This window comes from Scyliorhinus canicula, chromosome 13 (assembly GCF_902713615.1).
Source record: "Scyliorhinus canicula chromosome 13, sScyCan1.1, whole genome shotgun sequence".
Taxonomy (NCBI): domain Eukaryota; kingdom Metazoa; phylum Chordata; class Chondrichthyes; order Carcharhiniformes; family Scyliorhinidae; genus Scyliorhinus; species Scyliorhinus canicula.
Window position 1 is genome coordinate 101,720,341 of NC_052158.1, and position 21,316 is coordinate 101,741,656.

The 21,316-nt window shown below is 44.2% G+C and overlaps 1 protein-coding gene across 1 annotated transcript in view; it reads right to left on the reverse strand.

Annotated features, from left to right (window-relative positions):
• Positions 1–392: 392 nt before the first annotated feature.
• Positions 393–21,316, reverse strand: part of LOC119975635 (lysosomal amino acid transporter 1 homolog) — a 73,492-nt gene continuing 52,568 nt past the window's right edge. The window contains exons 5-8 of the mRNA XM_038815420.1: positions 12,799–12,914; positions 11,562–11,657; positions 10,879–11,064; positions 393–515 (exon numbers count right to left, since the gene is read on the reverse strand). Coding sequence (XP_038671348.1) covers positions 393–515; positions 10,879–11,064; positions 11,562–11,657; positions 12,799–12,914 — 521 coding nt within the window. The remainder of the gene's footprint in view (positions 516–10,878; positions 11,065–11,561; positions 11,658–12,798; positions 12,915–21,316) is intronic.

The following is a 21,316-nucleotide window of genomic DNA, read 5'->3' on the forward strand; positions in this document are numbered from 1 at the left end:
TGCAGGATGTTGCTCTGTGGAACAAAGTGAAAATCACAGGTGGGGCAGATTTGTATTCATTTTGGTGGTGGGCGGGTGTTGTTGGACCAGGATTTGGGAGTCAAATAGGATAACTTTGTTCTAGGAACCAATGGAGCATTGCCAGACAAGTTATCAATGCCTGATGATCAGCTTGTTCGAATTAGACACGACTTCATCACGTGGTGTGCACCAAACCAATTAAATGAAGAAACAAATGCAAAAATGTAACATTTTTAATAATAATGATGTGGATGACAATTGCAATATGGTATAAATATTAAGACAGATTAGCTTTCGACTAAAGTCTAAAATAATACCAGCAAGTTATAAAACAATTTAGATCAAACATTCAGGAATTATTTCATTTAAAATCAATGCAGTTGTGCAAAGTTGTTCAGCTGCTCCTCTTCATCATCAAGGAGTGGTGCCACCTCTGGAATTGAACGGAGAGAGAAGTCGCTTCGTTTGCGGTATCTAATAAACTGCGCAGTAATCTGGAGGAGGTTTATTAAGGGTGTAACTGAGGCAACATCATCTAGAAACTTGGTTAAACATTTGTCAAACATAATATGGAGGTGTGATCAGAACCATGCAAATTCTGCATACCCCAAAAATATTGGCTCCACATCAAAGACATAAAGTAAACCTGTTGCAGAAATTAGAACCTAAAACATTCATTACAGAGGTCATGCAATGAAAATAAAATAGCATTAGGAAATGTTTATTAAAACTGTACTGTTTTCATCAGTGACTGCACTGAGAGTTAAACTTTCCTTCATTCGGTCAGCAGTGATTGACTTTGCATATCATCTATCTGCTGTAAATAAATGGTCAAGCCGGCCTGGAATAGTTATGTTACTATCTGAGAATGTGGAAGACTGCCGAGGTACAACATGTTCTATAACAGGGGTGGGCAAACTACGGCTCGCGGGCCGCATGCAGCCCGCCAAAGGTCTTTATGCGGCCCACCGAGATCAAGTCATAAAAAATTTTTTTAAAATGTTTTAATAAGGTTAATGGGGGGGGGCGCTGTTGGGTTACTGGTATAGGGTGGATACGTTGACTTGAGTAGGGTGATCATTGCTAGGCACAACATGTGTTTCATGTGAAGTTTCTACTTTAAAATATTAATTAATAAAAATTAATTGCTTTTTATTTTCTTTAAAAACCTTTTATTTTGGCTATTTTAAATATTAATTATTTTACTTAGTATACTATGTGGCCCTTTAAAATTGTAAATTTCTGAATGTGGCCCTTGCACGGAAAAGTTTGCCCACCCCTGTTCTATACACAAATAAATAGGGTAAATCTAACTTTGCTGGTTAGTCCCTATCTGATCGTTCACAATCAGTGGAATTCTCAGTGAAAGGAATTATTTTTTTAATAATATTGTATTAAGGTATTTGAAATTTTTTACAACAGTAACAAATACAATGACATCAACATGGTAAAATAAACATTTGATTTGATTTGATTTATTATTGTCACATGTATTTGTATACAGTGAAAAGTATTGTTTCTTGCATGCTGCACGAACAATGCATGCCGTACCTAAGGAAGGAAGGAGAGACTGCAGAATATAATGTTACAGTTATAGCAAGGTGTAGAGAAAAGATCAACTTAATCCGAGGTAGGTCCATTCAAAAGTCTGATGGCAGTAGGGAAGAAGCTGTTCTTGAGTCGGTTGGTACATGACCTCAAACTTTGGTATCTTTTTCCTGATGGAAGAAGGTGGAAGAGATTATTTCCGGGGTGCGTGGGGTCCTTAATTATGCTGGCTGCCTTTCTGAGGCACCGGGAATTATGGACAGAGTCAATGGATGGGAGGCTGGTTTGCGTGATGGACTGGGCTACATTCACGACCTTTTGTAGTTTCCTGCGGTCTTGGGTAGAGCAGGCTCCATACCAAGCTGTGATACAACCAGAAAGAATGCTTTCTATGGTGCATGTGTAGAAGTTGGTGAGGGTCGTAGCTGACATGCCAAATTTCCTCAGTCTTCTGAGAAAGTAGAGTCGTTGGTGGGCTTTCTTAACTATAGTGTCAGCATGGGGGGACCAAGACATTCTGTTGATGATCTGTACACCTAAAATCTTGAAGCTCTCGACCCTTTCTACTTTGTTCCCATTGATGTAGACAGGGGCATGTTCTCCACTACGCTTCCTAAAGTTGATGATAATCTCCTTCGTTTTGTTGACATCGAGGGAGAGATTATTGTCGTTGCACTAGTTCACCAGATTCTCTGTCTCATTCCTATACTCTGTCTCGTCATTGAGTGAAATCCGACCCATTACGGTGGTGTCATCAGCAAATTTGAAAATAGAGTTGGAGGGGAATTTGGCCACACAGTCATAGGTGTATAATGAGTATAGTAGGGGGCTGAGGACACAGCCTTTTGGGGTACTGGTGTTGAGGATGATCGTGGAGGAGGTCGGCAGCGCCACCCCCCCCCCCCCCCCCCCCGACTGCACTTCAGCAACACTTTCTTCACTCGCAGAATTTTACTCGCCCACACAAAGCCCAAAATAATCCTATTCACCCGCTTGAAAAAGGCCTTAGGGATGAATTTTTTTTTTGGGGCAGCACGTTAGCATGGTGGTTAGCATAAATGCTTCACAGCTCCAGGGTCCCAGGTTCGATTCCCGGCTGGGTCACTGTCTGTGCGGAGTCTGCACGTCCTCCCCGTGTGTGCGTGGGTTTCCTCCGGGTGCTCCGGTTTCCTCCCACAGTCCAAAGATGTGCGGGTTAGGTGGATTGGCCATGATAAATTGCCCTTAGTGTCCTATAAAAGTAAGGTTAAGGGGGGGGGGTTGTTGGGTTATGGGTATAGGGTGGATACGTGGGTTTGAGTGGGGTGATCATTGCTCGGCACAACATCGAGGGCCGAAGGGCCTGTTCTGTGCTGCACTGTTCTATGTAATATGGGGAGGCACTGAAAGACAAGGAGAAATCTGGGGAGGACCGTCATTTTCATGGTCTGTACCCTCCCCGCCAGTGTTAGCAGGAGCATGTCCCATCTCCTAAAGTCCCCTTCCATTTGTTCTACCAATCGCGATAGGTTTAACTTGTGTAGTACCTCCCATTCCCGGGCCGCCTGAATTCCCAGATATCAAAAGCTCTTCCCTACAATTCTAAGTGACAGCTCTCCTGACCTCTTGCCAGGATCCCAAACATCTCGCTTTTCCCCATGTTCAATTTATACCCCCACAAATTGCCAAATTCCCACAGGATTCGCATTACTTCCCCCATCCCCTCCATCGGATCCAAAATGTACAAGAGCAGGTCATCTGCGGAGTGCAAAACCCGGTGCTCCACCACCCCCCGAAGCAGCCCTTTCCAGTTCCTAGAGACTGGAGCCAATGGCTCTATGGCCAGAGCAAACAGTAACGGGGAGAGGGGGCACCCTTGCCTTGTCCCTCAGTGTAGTTCAAAATACCCCGACCTCAGCCAGTTCATCCGCACACTTGCTACTGGTGCCTGATAGAGCAACCACACCCAGACAATAAAGCCCTCACCAAACCCAAACCTTCCCAGTGCCTCCCACAGGTAATTCCACTCCACCCGATCAAAAGCCTTCTCCGCATCCATCGCTACCACCACCTCCACCTTCTCTCCTTCTGAGGGCACCATAATTACATTTAGAAGCCTTTGAACATTGGCCTTGAGTTGCCTGCCCTTAACAAATCCCGTCTGGTCTTCCCCTATCATCCCCAGGACACAGCCCTCTATCCTTGTGGCCAGTCTCTTCGCCAGCAGGTTGGCATCCACATTTAGTAGAGAAACCGGTCTGTATGACCCGCATTGCTCTGGATCCTTCTCCCGTTTCAGGATCTATGAAATCGAGGCCTGCGACATTGTTGGGGGGAGGACTCCCTTCTCTCTTGCTTCGTTAAATGTCCTCACCAGGAGTGGGCTCAATATCTCTGAAAACTTCCTATAGAGTTCCACTGGGTAGCCGTCAGGCCCGGGGCCTTGCCCGCCTGCATGCCCTCCAGTCCCTAGATTATTTCTTCAATTTCAATTGGGGCTCCCAGCCCCTCCACCAGGTCCTCCTCCACCCTCGGGAACCTCAACTGGTCCAGAAATTGCCTCATCCCCTCCACCCTAGCCGGGGGTTCCAACTCATATAATTTACTGTGAAAGTCCTTAAACACCTCGTTCACCCCGCTGGGTCCAGGACAGTATTACCGTCTCTACTCTTTACTTTACCTATTTCCCTGGCCGTCTCTCTTTTCCTGAGCTGGTGCGCCAACATTCTGCTTGCCTTTTTCACATAGATCGCCCCCCTTGCCTTCCTCAACTGTTCCATTCCTTTCCCTGTGGTCAACAGTCCAAACTCCACCTGTAACCTCCGCTGCTCCCTCAGTATCCCTGCGTCTGGGGCCTCCGAGTATCTCCTGTCCACCTGGAGTATCTCCTCCACTAATCTATCCCTCTCAGCCTTTCCACATTTTCTCTGTGGGCCCATATCGAGATTAATTCCCCTCTGACTATTGCCTTCAAAGCTTCCCAGACCGTCACTGCAGAGACCTCCCCTGTATCATTTGTTTCCAGGTAGTTTTGGATGGACTTGTTAACCCGCCCACAGACCGCCTTGTCTGCGAGCAACCCCACATCCAGTATCCACAGTGGGCGTCGCCCTCTCTCCACACTAACCTATTGATCCGCCGAGTGTAGGGCATGATCCAACACTGCAATTGCCGAGTACTCCGTATCCACCACCTTTATTATTATCCACCACAACCATCCATTAGCTCCCTGCTCAGAACAAAAAAGTCGATGCGAGAGTATACCTTGTGGACATGTGGAATAAAAGGAAACTCCTTCTCCCTTGGCCATGCAAACCTCCATGGATCTACTCCCCCCACCTGTTCCATAAAACCCTTCAATTCCTTTGCCACAGCTGGCCTCCTCCCTGTCCTGGATTTTGACTGATCTAATTCCGGATCAATGACGGTGTTGGAGTCCCATCCCATGATCAGGTTATGTGACTCTAAATCTGGGATTTTACTTAACACCCGCCTCATAAATTCCACGTCATCCCAATTCGGAGCGTATATCTTTACAAGTACCACTCGCATCCCCTCCATTATGTACCTACACCCCTTGTCTGACATGATACTCCCTGCCTCGAATGCCACTCGTTTGCTGATCAAGATCACTACCCCCCCCCCCCGGTCTTTGAGTCCAGTCCTGAGTGGAACACTTGGCTAACCCACTCCTTCCTCAATCTCGTCTGGTCTGTAACCTTTAGGTGTGCCTCTTGAAGCATTGCCATGTCCGCCTTCAGTTCCCTCAAATGCGCGAACAGGTGAGCCCGCTTGACCGGCCCATTCAGTCCTTCCTCTCATGTTCCATGTGATCAGCCTGGACGGAGGGGGGGGGGCTTCCAACCCCCCCCCCCCCCCCCCCCCCCCCCCCCCCCCCCCGCCCCTGCCGACTAGCCATCACACTTTTTAAGGCCAGCCTCGAGCTCGCTTCCTCGAGTCTCCACTCGGGCTGTCGCCGTTCCTGACCTCCCATGTGTCCCATAGTAACAGTTCCTCCCAATCTTAATTAAGACATGGACAAGAATGTTGAATGCCGGGAAATCAATATTAGGCTACACCTGACTGAGTATGTCATCAAGGAGCCTCCTCAAAACTGAGGTCAAGGGTTTAAAGAAAAAAACCCTCTGGAATCCCACCTGGCACAAAAGTGGATGATTCGCTATTGTTGGAGCCCCAGGACAGAGCTGCTGGGATGCCTTAGGGAAGAATTGTTGAGCTAACCACCTTTTTTTAAATGTATTTATTTATTTTTATTTATTTATTTTTAAAATTTAGATTAGCCAATTATTTTTTCCAATTAAGGGGCAATTTAGCGTGGCCAATTCACCTACTCTGCACATTTTTGGGTTGTGGGGGCGAAACCCACGCAGACACGGGGAGAATGTGCAAACTCCACACGGACAGTGACCCAGAATCGAACCTGGGACCTCAGCGCCATGAGGCGGTTGTGCTAACCACTAGGCCACCGTGCTGCCCAAGCTAACCACCTTTAACTCTTTCATTAATGAGTTTCTTGCTGTCATTAATCAGGAATGAGCTATTTTCTGACAAAGTCCCAAAATCCCTTCCATTCACAACCCCTCTAATGAGGAACTATTCCCTACTAATCTACAGATGACAATATTCAGGATTGGACTGATAAGTAGCCAATTTTTTTTTTCCCAATTAAGGGGCAATTTAGCGTGGCCAACCCACCTAACTAGTACATCTTTTGGGTTGTGGTGGTGAAACCCACGCAGACATGGAGAGAATGTGCAAACTCTACACGGACAATGACCCAGGGCCGGTATTCGAACCCGGGTCCTCAGCACCGCGGTACCAGTGCTAACCACTGCACCACATGCAGCCCTCATATTGGGCTGATAAGTGACAGATATAAAATGCAAATGCTACATATTGATCATCAGGAAAAAAAGTTATCGTTCCCGACCTTCAACAGAGCCACGATCACTGGATCCCCCAACGTTTTATAGAACTTCAGAACTATTGATTTAGAACTGAGATTGAGGAGGAACTACTCAATCACAGAGGGTGGTGAATTTATGGAACTAGCTGTCCCACAGTGCAGTGGAGTCTGAGTCATTAAATGGTTTCAAGAAGAAGATAAAGGGATATGGGGAACAGGTCGGGAGTGAATTTGAGACCAGGAAGGGATCAGCCATGATCTGATTGAATGGCGGGGCAAGTTCGAAGGGCTGAATTGCCTACTTCTGCTGCTAATTCCTATGTTCCTATTAACATCTGGGAGGCTACCAATGACCAGAAGCAAAACTTGAATGGAAATCAACATTGTGGCTATAACAGCAGGATCAAAGCTGGGTACACTGTGCTTGGTGTCCCATTTTCTGAGTACTCAAAGCCACTGCATCATATGCAAGATCCAAGTCATGAGGGTGCTGGACTACTCAACGTTCACTTGGACACATGCAACTGCAGCATATAAGCAGAGTTGAATAAAAACATGAACTTTAATTAATGAAATAATTAAAACAAAGTTCTGGCAGTGTACGTGGTGTGCAGCGATTTTAGTGATGCACAATCTATTGCACAAAGACAAGAGTTGGATACAACTGAGGCTTTATTGCTTTAAGATGTGTGGCCTCCCACAGCAGCTGGCGAAATGGCTGCAGCATGGATGACACACATATTTATACTCCGCCTTAATGGCGGAGCCAGCAGGCAGGGACCACCGACGTACCTGTAGTACAGATCCTACCATACATCACCTAATATAGGTGCAACAGTGGTTTACCACATTTAGCATGTGGGAGATCATGAAGGACATCGTAATCAGAGACAACCATACCTGCAGTAAAGTGTCCACGCCGCAAAATCTTCAGCTCAAGGTTGAGCTGCAGTCTGAGGTGCAGACACTGCAAAGTGTCATGGAGGGGGAGAATTACTCAGACACTTTGATCCACTTTGATCAGTCATGGCCCTTGGTTTAAGCACAGGTCTGGTTAGTAGTCAGGAACAGAAGAGTGCAACTGAGTCATGCAGATCTTGGAAGCCTGGGTGCAGTGATGGAGATGCCTCAGTCTTTATCTTTAGCAAGCAAGCAGCTTCTTTCGGAGCTGTGTTAAGGAGGGAAAGGTCTGCAGGGTGGATAAGCAAACTGACAATGGCACAGTGGTACAGGAGGCAATGTAAATTGTGGAGGTTAAAATTAATTTGATCAGGACAGTACAGTCACAGGGATAGATGAGTATTGTTCTCTGCAGTCACTACTGCATCGCCACCAGCTGGTTGGAGGTGCATCGATAACTATATACATTGATGGACAACTATAAACAAAAATGTGCACAGGCATATGACCACACAGAACTCCGTAGATTCTAGTGTCCTCAAGACTTGGAAGGAAAGCGGCAAATGTAACCAAGGTAGGGTCAGATAACAGAGAAATATAGACCGGCTAGCCGACCACCAAGTGCCCAACAATGACCATCTCCAACAAGAGAGAATCCAACAATTGCCCTTTAACATTCAATTACATTAAATGACCAGTTAACCCCCCACTATCAACATCCTGGGGGTTCCCACAGACCAGAAATTGAACTGAACTAGCCATATAAATACTGTGGCTACAAGAACAGGTTGGAGGCTATGAATCCTGTGGTGAGTAACTCACCTCCTGACTCCCCAAAGCATGTCCACCATCAACAAGGTGCAGGCCAGGTGTGTGGTGGAATACTTCCCATTTGCCTGGATGAGGGCAGCTCCAACAACACACAAGAAGCTTGACACCATCCAGGACAAAGCAACCCATTTGATATGTACCCCATCCACAAACATTTTGTCCCTCCACCACCTACGTATAGTAGCAGCGGTGTATATCATCTACAAGATGTACTGTGGGAACTCATTAAGGCTTCTTAGGTAGCACCTTACAAACCCATGACTGCTACCATACAGAAGGACAAGAGCATCAGATACCTGGGAACACCACCAGCTGGTTCCCTTCCAAGCCACTCACCATCCTGATTTAGAAATAGATTACCATTCCTTCACTGTAGCTGGGTCAAAATCCTGGGACTCACACCCAAAGCAGCACTTTGGGTGTACAGCGACTGCAGTGGTTCAAGAAGGCAGCTCACCACCACCTCCTCAAGGGCAATTAGAGATGGGCAATGAATTTTGACCCAGCCACCATTGCTCACATCCGATGAATGAATTTTTAAAATCAGTACCAGGGAAGAGGCCAAAATATATTAATAAGGAGTGGTAACCGGGCACTTAGAAATCATAATATGATTGGACAGAGTAATGAAAAGGAAATCAAGCATGGAAAATCTGTTAGTGTTTTTTGGGGTTGCAACTAATAGGGTAAATAGGGAGAACCAGAGGGTGTACGGTATGCAGATTTTCAAGAAGCATTCAATAATGTGCCATGCTAAATTACAGTTCATGGGTTTAGGGCTATATATTAGCCTAGATTAAGGATTAATTAGCTGACAGAAAACAGAATAGAAACAAATGGGTCAGTCTCAATTTGGGATTAATTATCTAGTGGACTACTGTAAGGATTAGTGCTTGGGCCTCAGCTATTTACGATCTATATCAATGACTTAGATGAGGGGCCTGAGTTTTAGGCGTCCATGTTGTCCATGTCTGTTGAGGTTACAAAATGTGGGGTGGGATTCCCAGGTCTCGTTCATGGTGGGACCCGTAGCAAGCGAGCACGGAAAATTTGGCATTCCAGCCAAAGCTCGATTCACTGTTAGCGGCACCGGATAATCCCAGCTGTGAACGAGGATGTAAGATTTCAGCCATGATGTGAAGAGAATGAAGGAGACAGAGAAAGGTTTAGGTAGCTTAACTGATTGCAAGGTGCTTGCGCAGACAGAATATAATGTGTAGAAGCGTGAAGATATCTACTTCAGTAGGAAAATTAGAAAAGCAGATTTTATATTTTTGATGATGAAAGACTGGGATCTGCTGGTATAAGGAGTAGGGTCGACGGGACTGTAGTGTGCCATGGCAGAGATTAATCACGTCCTTTCCAGGGCAACTAGGGACAGGTAAGAAATGCAGCTTTGTCAATATCACCCATATCCTAAAAATACAATTTTTTTCAAAATTCAGAATAATCTCCACTTAAATTAATTTTCCTTAAAAGAAAAGCGAGCAGGAATTGGTTTCAGTGAATTTGGGTAATACAGTGATACTTTCTATCAAGGTCGATACTAACTTGGAAGGATGCATGGCTATCAGTGGAAATTGACAAGAGCAAGTAGTCAATCAAACTGAGTTCATACACTGTGGACCTCAATCAAGTAAGAAAGCAGATAAACAGATAGGAAAGTTGATACTTTTGCACGTAGCATGAGGCATACTAAGGAATGAGGCGTGTGATTCCAGGAACATAAGACATGAAAATGGCCAGTTAGCATATTGAGCCTATTCTGCCATTCACTCCATATAGGCACATGGAGCACATCAGAATAACAGGGAGTGGGATAGCTTGATCTTGGTTTTGGACAATGCTCGGCACAACATCGAGGGCCAAAGGGCCTGTTCTGTGCTGTACTGTTCTATGTTCTATGTACTCACCTTATTCCCATATTCCTTGTTACTTTTGTCGAATAAAAATCTATCGATCTCACATTTTGAAATAATAAGCAACCGAACAATAATTGCCATTTGAAGAAGAGTCCCAAACTTGTATAACTTCTAGAGTTTCACTCCTAAATCATAAATCAGCATGTGCTACTCAGCATTTTTGACTTCTAACGTTCTCCTCCACCACGCCATTTTAGACCTGTCACACCACTTCTTTCCGATTTCTTTCCCATGCAACTAAGTGCAAATTCCAAATGCATTTCATTTGCCGACTACTCAAATGAAAAATCTCTGTAAACTTCAAGAAGTTGGGGTGGCACAGTGGCTATCACTGCTGCTTCACAGCACCAGGAACCCAGGTTCAATTCCGGCCTTGGGTGACTATCTGTCTGGAGTTTGCACTTTCTCCCCATATCAGCGTGGGTTTCCTACGGTTTCTTCCCGCAGTTCAAAGAATGTGCAGGTTAGGTACATGGCCGTGCTAAAATTTCCCTTAGTGTCCAGGGATCTGTGGGTTAGGTGGGGTTACGGGGATAGGTCAGGAAAGTGGGCCTAGGTAGGGTGCTCTTTCAGAAGATTGGTGCATACACGATGGGCCGAATGGCCTCTTGCTGCACTGTAAGAATGCTATGATTCTAAGTTTAACGCCTCGTAATAATCTGAACATCTAGAAGTCAAAACTGAAAATACTTTGCAAATTTAATATTCTCTCTCTTAAAAAGCTGCATGTTGTAACACTAAAAAGGATACCAGAAAATCCACTAGCAGTACTCCAAAGCTCCCTATTAGCCAGGCCAAATGATGAAGGATGTATTTTTTGGCCGATGCTTTATTTTCAGGCACATTTACTGCCACACTCAGTCCATATGTAGTATTACCCAGCATTGCCAGGGCAAAAGGCAAATAGGATGTACCCTCTGTGGATTTTCTTTGGAACTGCAACAATCAGGTTACATAAACTAAATAAAGACATAAGGGTACCTTTAAAAATAAACATTAAAAGTATGATTTTGTAACCACCCAAAACTATCCAAAACCTCTGGCAATCCAAATTCATATTCAGCAAATAAATGTATTATTGTACAATGTCACCATTAGGCCAAGTTTTGACCTATGACAATAACACGGATTTCAGCAAGTTCAGTGCAGTGTTCCATCCATAAATGGGAGCCTTTGTAGTCTGCAATGTGCCGACCACACAGACAATGAAATTATTATTTTTATCTGAGAGACTTCCCTGTTGAAGACTGAACTCTCGTGCTTCCCATTCGAGGGGAAAAACAAATAAACACTTGCTGCATTCTCAAGCAACGCCAACACACTACGCACAGAAAGCTTCAACCAAAAAGGGAGGAAACACTGTTTTCCTGACGCAGAGCCGAACTAATGTAAATTTCACACATCTGAAAGCAGAAACTGAATAAATTGCCTACATTTTTGTACAGCTGAGGAAAACGAGAGCCAAGATAAAATATGCAGGACATGTAGCCACTGATGTATCCCATAAATTCAACAAAGTCAAAAGTACTCTGAAAAAGAGCAAAACAATAACTCACTGTGGCAAAGTTTGATGAATACAATAAAATCTTAAAACTAGAAATTATATTCATGTTTCGGTTTTTAGGTTTCAGGGAACAAAAATGCAAACGATGTTCAGATGACTCGCAAGATTTTAAACAATGTCAAAGACTTGCTTTCGAGTTTTTAGAGGTTCAAGTGAATGGTGTTGTATCCAAGGAAGGATGTGCTGGCCTTGGAAAGGGTCCAGAGTAGGTTCACAAGAATGATCCCCGGAATGAGGAACGGTTGAGGCCTCTGGGCCTGTACTCGTTTGGGTTTAGAAGGATGCGGGGGGGATCTTACTGAAACTTACAGGATACTGTGAGGCCTGGATAGCGTGGACGTGGAGAGGATGTTTCCACTTGTAGGAAAAACTAGAACCAGAGGACACAATTTCAGACTAAAGGGACGATCCTGTAAAGCAGAGATGAGAAGGAATTTCTTCAGCCACAGGGTGGTGAATCCGTGGAATTCTTTGCCACAGAAATCTGTGGAGGCCAAATCACTGAGTGTCTTTAAGATAGAGATAGATAGGTTCCTGATTAATAAGGGGATCAGGGGTTATGGGGAGAAGGCAGGAGAATGGGGATGAAGAAAAATATCAGCCATGAGTGAATGGCGGAGCAGACTCAATGGGCTGAGTGGTCTAATTCTGCTCCTATGTCTTAGAACATAGAACATAGAACAGTACAGCACAGAACAGGCCCTTCGGCCCTCGATGTTGTGCCGAGCCATGATCACCCTACTCAAACCCACGTATCCACCCTATACCCGTAACCCAACAACACCCCCCCCCCCCCCCCCAATTAACCTTACTTTTTTTTTAGGACACTACGGGCAATTTAACATGGCCAACCCACCTAACCCGCACATCTTTGGACTGTGGGAGGAAACCGGAGCACCCGGAGGAAACCCACGCACACAGGGGGAGGACGTGCAGACTCCACACAGACAGTGACCCAGCCGGGAATCGAACCTGGGACCCTGGAGCTGTGAAGCATTTATGCTAACCACCATGCTACCCTGCTGCCCCCATGTCTTATGATCTTTTATCATGAGTATCTTAAAAATAAATAAATGGACTAAAAAAAAGTCAACACCATTACAAACCCTTTGTCTTGAACGACTCCTACTATGGTGAGATGTTCTCAATAAATGTAGTATAATCATCATTACGATCACACATAATAGAACCCAGGAAACACACAACCACTTCAAGAGGGAATCTGATGAAAGAAAAGAACATACCAGTGTTTGTTAAGGTTGAACCATTACACATAGCAGTGGAGTAGATGAAAAATAAGTACGCAAAAGAAAAAATGGGTGTGGAATTGTTGCTCTATTGCAGGAAAAATATATAAGCTGCTAATATGGAAGCTGTGAGTTAAATACCTGATGGCTGCGGTGATATGCATCACTGTAAATACACAAGGGGTTAATGTAAATACACGTAGACTAGCTAGACACCAGAGGGAGCACCAGAGACATGACACATATATTCAACCAATAGGTCAGTAAGATAGGACACAACCAATGGGCATTCACGATACACACAGAGGTGACACTACCAAAGAGGGGGCATTACACCAACCCATATAAAAGGACACAGCACACATGCTCAGCCTCTTTCTAGTGGAGACTCTCAGTGAGTACAGACACAGGGTTGATTTGAAACACATCAAACCACCACGTGGATTGTAGCAGACTGGTCTGAGTAGCTATAGCAGGATTAACAGGAGAGTCGAATCCAAGTAGGAGAATTGTTAACAGTTTAATAAATGTGTTAAAGATATCTCCAAGTTTAAACCTTCCTTTGTCAGAGTGCACATCAAGGAAGCAGTTTATGCTGTTAAGTAATGTATTAAGAGACATTGCAATTAGTTGTCTCATTTATGTTAAGTGTTCAATGATTGACACTGATATGTAAAGGAGCTTCAGGTGGCCTCTGGATCTGGTGATGTGTAGAGTTCTGTGCAGAGTCAGTTGCAACAAATAAAAGTGTGTTGGTGAAAAAGGATCAGAACTTTTGCCTCTTCGTACCACAGCACTTAATACATCTAACAATTGGTAGCAGAGGATGGTTGCTGTGTAAATGCGAAGGGTTAAAAGATACGGTTTTTCCAGATCAAACCAAGGAGTGGAAACAAAAGGGGAGATATGGCTGAACCCAGGACGAAGATGACTGGATATGTCTATCCTCCCTTATTTTCTGAAAGGGAATCATACGACCAATGGAGAAGTGCGGTACTTATGTGGACTAAGGTGACTGCTTTAGGAAAGAGAAAACAAGGTACGGCATTGGCTCTTTCTTTACCATATGGCAGTAAAATCCGAAACAAAGTGCTTTCTCAGCTGGAGTTGGAAGAGTTAGACTCAGAAGAAGGTCTGGTGACTTTATTACTTTATATGGATAAGATTTATAAGAAAGATGACTTCTTAAGTGCGTATGAAGCATGGTCAGTTTTGATAAGTTCCGGAAAATGGAGAAGTTATCTATGGAAGACTATATAATGGAATTTGGCAGACTATATAAAAGGCTGCAGAAACACAGGCTGGAATTTCCACAGTCTGTGTTGGCCTTTAAATTATTTGACTATGCTAGAGTGAGCAACATGGATAGGTTCCTGGTTTTGATAGGAGTTCAGTTTACGGATAACGATATACCTTATTCGAACAGATGACAACAGCTTTAAAAAAAAATTCTGGGGAAACATTCGATTCCAATGGCTCTGATGACCCAAATAGGTCAGCCTGCAATAAGGCAGAATATGAAAGATACACTACTAACAGGATGCCAAAATCGTATGGCTATGAACAGGCTTCAAGACTATAAAAGGAGACCGAGACAAGGAAATTGTGAAGACAGAAACCCAGTTAGAACCTACAATAGGAGGATGAACCCCAGAAATGCACGGGGCATGATACATCGATGTTTTCGATGTGACTCTCAATACCATTATGCTTTCAACTGTCCAACTCGTTATAGAGTATTTGAAGCGACACATGACACGGAAGAGTCAGAAGAGGAAAAAGATAGTGACCAGAAAGAAGGCATTGTCCTATTAACAAGCTGTTTTACACCGGTAATGAGGGTGTTGGTTGCAGAATCTTTCAACTGTGCTGTGTTGGACAGTGGCTGCACATCTACTGTGTGTGGGATTGACTGGTTAAAATGTTATCTGGACTCTTTGGATGCTGAAAATCGTAACAAGGTTAAGGAATTTATAAGTTCCACAAGTTTCAGGTTTGGGGAAATTAATACTCTGAAGTCGCTGAAAAGAGTGGTGATCCCTTGCAATATTGCTGGAGTGAATCATTTCATTAGCACGGATGTTGTATCAAGTGAGATACCTTTGCTTCTGAGTAGACCATCGATGAAGAAAGCAGACATGAAACTGGATATGGAACAGGATAAGGCAACAGTTTTTGGAAAGACGGTGGACTTACAATTTACACAGTCGGGACACTATTGTATTCCATTATTGACAAATAATATTTCAAGTAGGGTGGTTAAGGATGTGTTAATGGCAGTTGATAATGCGACTTTAGCTGATAAAAAGCTTGTTGTAGTAAAACTGCATAGGCAATTTGCACATCCGTCTCCTCGGAGGCTGAAAAATTTAATAAAGGATGCAGGGGTAAGGGATGACGACTATACTAAACTGATAGACCAGGTTAGTGATCGCTGTGAAGTTTGCAGGAAGTACAGAAGGACACCAGCATGACCGATAGTAACCCTACCTTTGGCCAGGGATTTTAATGACATTGTGGCCATGGACCTTAAGATATGGGATAAAGCAAATAATATATTTATTTTGCATTTTGTAGATTTAGCAACCAGATTTAGTCAATCAACGATTGTACGAAGTAAAGAAAAGAGAGTAATTTTGGATCAAATTATGGAAAAATGGATCAGGACAGGAATGGGTCCACCAGCAAAATTCTTTACGGACAATGGGGGAGAATTTGCTAATGATGAGTTTAGGGATATGTGTGAAAACATGAATATCAGAGTTATGAACACGGCTGCAGAAAGCCCATTTAGTAATGGTGTCTGTGAAAGAAATCATGCTGTTATCAATGACATGCTTCGGAAAATTTTGGGAGATCGACCAAACTGCACGCTAAATTCAGCTTTAGCATGGGCTGTACATGCAAAGAATTCTTTGCAGATGGTTGGGGGCTATAGTCCTTATCAGTTAGTGTTTGGTAGAAATCCTACAATTCCCTCCATTTGGATGACCAACCCCCAGCTTGGGAAGGGACTACAATTAGCTCAGATTTTGCTGAACATTTAAAAGCATTACATAGCAGTAGAAAAGCTTTTTTGGAAGCAGAAATCTCTGAAAGAATTCGTAGAGCTTTAAGACATAATGTACGGCCATCAGATGCCGTTTTTCAACAAGGAGAAATGGTATACTATAAGAGAGACAATTCTAATGAGTGGAAAGGCCCAGGAAGATCATAGGCATAGATTTATTTTGCAACATGGTAATCAAACTGTTAGGGTACATTCATCAAGGATAATGGGTACCGATTACAAATGTTCAAATTTCGACAGAGCAGACAGACATGACGATGAGCCAGGGTCATCTGGTACGCATGTGTTACAGAACTATGAGGACCAGTTAACTGATATAGACAGGGTTTCTGTAGAGGAACACAACACTTCTGATAAATTAGATCAGGCCATTTTTCCGAAAGGGCAACTACCAAAGGTTGGCACAAAAGTGACATACTTGCCTGAAGGGTCTAGTCAATGGAAGGATGCAACTGTTATTAGTAGAGCAGGAAAGGCCACTGGAAAGTATAAACATTGGTTGAATGTACAGCATTCAGGGGAGGAGGTTAAGAAAATGGATTGGGAAAACAAAGTTCAAAAATGGAGGGCACAGAAACGCAGTGCCAGTTCAGATAGTACATCAGATAGTGAACAGGTTCGCAGGAAAAGGTCGAGAACTATTGAGAGGACATCCCGCTACAGAAGAGAAAGATCAAGCAGTAGCAGTACAGAACGAGATACCAGGCAGGAGAGGGGACGTAGTTTATCAAGATCTCGGAACAGGAGTAAGACTACGAATACTAATAGAAGTAGAAGCCCACATGCATGTGAGATTTTGGTGGCTTCAAATAAATTAGATGAAAAAGTTATCAGAGATGCACGTTATTGTACTGTTTTCTTCCCCAAGAAAAAAAAAGGGCAGCACGGTAGCATGGTGGTTAGCATAAATACTTCACAGCTCCAGGGTCCCAGGTTCGATCCCCGGCTGGGTCACTGTCTGTGTGGAGTCTGCACGTCCTCCCCGTGTGTGCGTGGGTTTCCTCCGGGTGCTCCGTTTTCCTCCCACAGTCCAAAGATGTGCGGGTTAGGTGGATTGGCCATGCTAAATTGCCCGTAGTGTCCTAAAAAGTAAGGTTAAGGGGGGGGGGGGGTTATTGGGTTACGGGTAAAGGGTGGATATGTGGGTTTGAGTAGGGTGATCATTGCTCGGCACAACATCGAGGGCCGAAGGGCCTGTTCTGTGCTGTACTGTTCTATGTTCTATGTTCTAGATGCTAAACAGCAAGAATTGCATAGTTGGAGTGAATTTGGGGTATACACGAAAGTACCGGATAGGGGACAAAAAGCTCTATCCCACAGATGGATTTGTACAGAAAAGGTTCTTCTAGATGGAACTTATAAGGCAAAGGCCAGGCTTGTAGCAAGGGGATTTGAAGAAAACTTAGAAGATCAGGACTTAAGGGCAGATTCACCTATAGCAGGAAAGGTTATTTTAAAGATCTTCTTGGCTCTATTAGCCACAAAGGCATGGGAATGCAAATCTATAGATATAAAAGCTGCCTTTTTGCTGGGGCATCAGCTCCAGAGAGACATTTTTCTCCGTCCTCCTAAAGAAGCAGCAAACACAGAAGGGGTACTCTGGAAGTTGAACAAATGTGTATATGGATTAAATGACGCATCTAGAGTGTGGTACTTTTCGGTAAGGTCAGTCTTGTTAAAGTCAGACTGTTGCCAGTTGAAAGCAGATCCTACAATGTTTTACTGGCACTATAAAGGAAATCTTGCTGGTATCTTTATGATGCATGTCGATGATTTTTTGTAGGGTGGGACTAGTGATTTTGAAGCTATTGTAATCTCTGATTTGAGAAAATAATTCAGGGTAGGAAGTCAGGCTTCCGGTGCATTTAAATATATTGGACTGGAAATCGGACAGACTAAGTTAGGGGTAACTTTACGTCAACAATCTTATTTGGAAAGCATCAGCCCAATAGCAATTAGTCATGGCCGGGTTTCACAAAAAGGCGCAATGGTTTCGAAGATAGTAAAAGAGTAACAGCAGAGTTTAATTGGGCAACTGAACTGGTTAGGTAGACAGACTAGACCGGACGTGAGTTTTGATGTCTTAGAGTTGAGTACAAAAATGAATGATCCCAAGGTGGAAGACATAATAAGAGCAAATAAAGTGTTGGCCAAACTAAAAACGCAGGCATGTGTTTTGAAGTTCCCGGTTTTACGTGATCTTAGGCATTTGAAACTCATAGTTTATAGTGATGCGTCCTGTGCAAATTTATGTGATGGAGTTTCAAGCGCAGGAGGTTTTATAATTTTCCTTTTGGGGAACAATGGTAAATGTTGCCCTCTTGTATGGGCAACAAAGAAAATAAGGAAAGTGGTCAAAAGCACTTTGGCTGCTGAGACGTTAAGCTTAGTGGAAGCGGTGGATATGGCTTTTTATATAAGTCAGATATTGACAGAAATTTTGGGATTAGGGGATTTGGGTAATATACCTATTGAATGTCACATTGACAATAAATCCCTGTGGCAAAATGTGCACTCTACAAAAAGTGTCAATGAAAAGAGGTTACGGATAGACATTGCAAGTTTGAAGCAGATGTTGGACAGAGGGGAAATAACAAAAATTAAATGGGTTGACAGTAGCTATCAATTGTCAGACTGTTTTACGCAAAGAGGGGCTAGTTCACAGAAACTTTTGGATATTGTGAATGAAGGGCGCCTGTTTCTGTGAATGTTGTTTTTCTTCTACTCAAAAAAAAGGGGGAATCACGTGTGTGTTTTAGTTTCTTGAAATTTTAGTTTCTTGAAATTTTGTTTTCACCTAATTGTAATTTTTTCTCCAAGGAAGGGGAGACTGTTAAGTAATGGGTTAAGAGACATCGCAATTAGTTGTCTCATTTATGTTAAGTGTTCAATGATTGTCTCATTTATGTTAAGTGTTCAATGATTGACACTGATATGTAAAGGGGCTTCAGGTGACCCCTGGATCTGGTGATGTGTAGACTTCTGTGCAGAGTCAGTTGCAACAAATAAAAGTGTGTTGGTGAAAAAGGATCAGAACTTTTGCCTCTTCATACCACCGCATTTAATACTTCTAACAAATGCTACGTCAAGAGCATAACAAAACAATGGCCATCCAAAAGAATCAGAATTGCTATTGATCAATGCACTCCTGTGTTAAGGCAGAAACTGTGCCCAGGACCATTTCGAGATTTTTATGGTACTGGTACAAAGGATAACCACCTTAATGGCAGTATAAATCTACAGATCATTATCCAAATGGCTGGTAGTTTCAATAACTAATGCCACAATTTCATTAACAATTCTCTTTTCCTTCAGAAGGTTTACAACTGTTTGCAGTGTATGGTACCATGGGCTGTTTTTAAATGTTTGCCATCCAGTGTAAAATGGGGAGGTAGCAATGTGGAAGTAGTGTCCAGCCCTCATTATGGTCCAGTCGCCATCAGCATAGTATAGGCAGTAGATGTGTGACTGGAGCACCTGCCTATTTCAGCAGGAATGCACTTCTTGCCACACCATAATGATTTCAATACACCGCTCTCCTTGAATGTTGTCTGCCTCCTCACGGTTTGGGTGGGTGAGGGGAAGGGGCAACCTATTCCCATCCTCCCAACCAGAACTGTGTATTTGGTAAGTGCAGTTCAGGAGCCAGGTTTCACAATGGCTTGGGCCCCACAATAGAAACAGTGGACATACAGGGGCCGGGATTCTCCCCTACCTGGCAGGGCGGGGGGGAGGGGGGGGGTGGCGGGGAAAGGGGGGTCCCGGCGGGACTGAGTGGCATGAACCACTCCGCCGTCGGGCCTCCCCAAAGGTGCGGAAGTCACGCACCTTTAGGGGCCAAGCCCTCACATTGAGGGGCTAGGCCCACACCGGAGTGGCTCCGCCAGCCGACGCGAACGGCCATTGTCGCCCTGCCAGCTGGGGCTGAAAGGCCTTCGCCAACTGGCGGAAGTCCGCGCATGCGCCAGTGCGTCAGCGGCTGCTGATGTCATACCGGTGCATGCGCAGGGGATGGGGTCTCTTCCGTCCCCGCCATGGTGAAGGCCATGGCGGGGCGGAAGAAAAAGAGTGCCCCCACGGCACAGACCCATCCGCCGATCGGTGGGCCCCGATCGGGAGCCAGGCCACCGTGGGGGTGCCCCCCGGGGTCAGATTGCCCCGTGCCCCACCCAGGACCCCGGAGCCCGCCCGCGTCGCCAATCCCGCCGGTACCAGAGGTGGTTTGAACCACACCAGCGGGAAAGGCCTGTCAGTGGCGGGACTTCGGCCCATCGCAGTCCGAAGAATCGCTGCGGGGAGTCCGCCGACCGGCGCGGCGCAATTCGCGCTCCCGGCGAATCACGGGGGGGCGGAGAATTCGGGACACGGCGGGGGCGGGATTGACGCCGGCCCCGGGCGATTCTCTGGCCCCTGGAGGGACGGAGAATTCCACCCAGGAAGCATGTTCCTCATGGGTCACTTTTTTTGTGCCAAAAATTTAAATCAACCCCCATTTCCCTTATTTGGTGAGTTGCTTCAACTTTCTAACAGTTCACATATCCTGTGACACTGGAAATTAAATGAAACTCCTCTCATTCTTTGAATATTGGTTTTCCAATAGACAAGTGTATGAAATTAAACAGGATTTGAAATAAGAAGATTGAAACTTTGGTGGCCAGTAAGCAGATCCACCACCCATCACACTGATCCACTTGCTTTTCAACCCTACATTAAACATCACCCCCAATGGGAACATTTGAAAATCACATTTCAGGTCCAAATTCTAGTTTATTTAAAAAACACTGAGTTTAAACATTATCTTATATCAGGTACAATGCATGATTACAGTATTACAAATGTATGAATATTATTGCCGTTGATGATTGAAATATGTTTGGGTTGTTTAAAGTTTAACTTTCGGGTATTCGTAAACTATTAATTACATTGCTGAAATTTCGAGCTATCACACAGTTTATGAGACACATGCTTGAAGATTCCATTTCTGCTCTGATGCAAACAACCCATTGCTGCAATGTCTATGCTGTATATTTTGGTAATTTACTTGTGTAAATTAATGTCTTTCAGCAGCTCTTATCGCAACAGTGTAACCCAGCAGGGAGGAAACCTGCTTATTCACTTGACAAACAACAAAGATTATTGAATGAGCAAAAATTTTTGTTTTCCCTTTATTGAAATATTATTGTTCAATTTCATTGTGAAGCCAGAAATTCTAACGACACATAGACCCAGTCTTTGTACATACACACACACACACACACACAACAATCTTTAAAAAGCAAGTGAGAATAACTAGCAGCCTGGACTTCT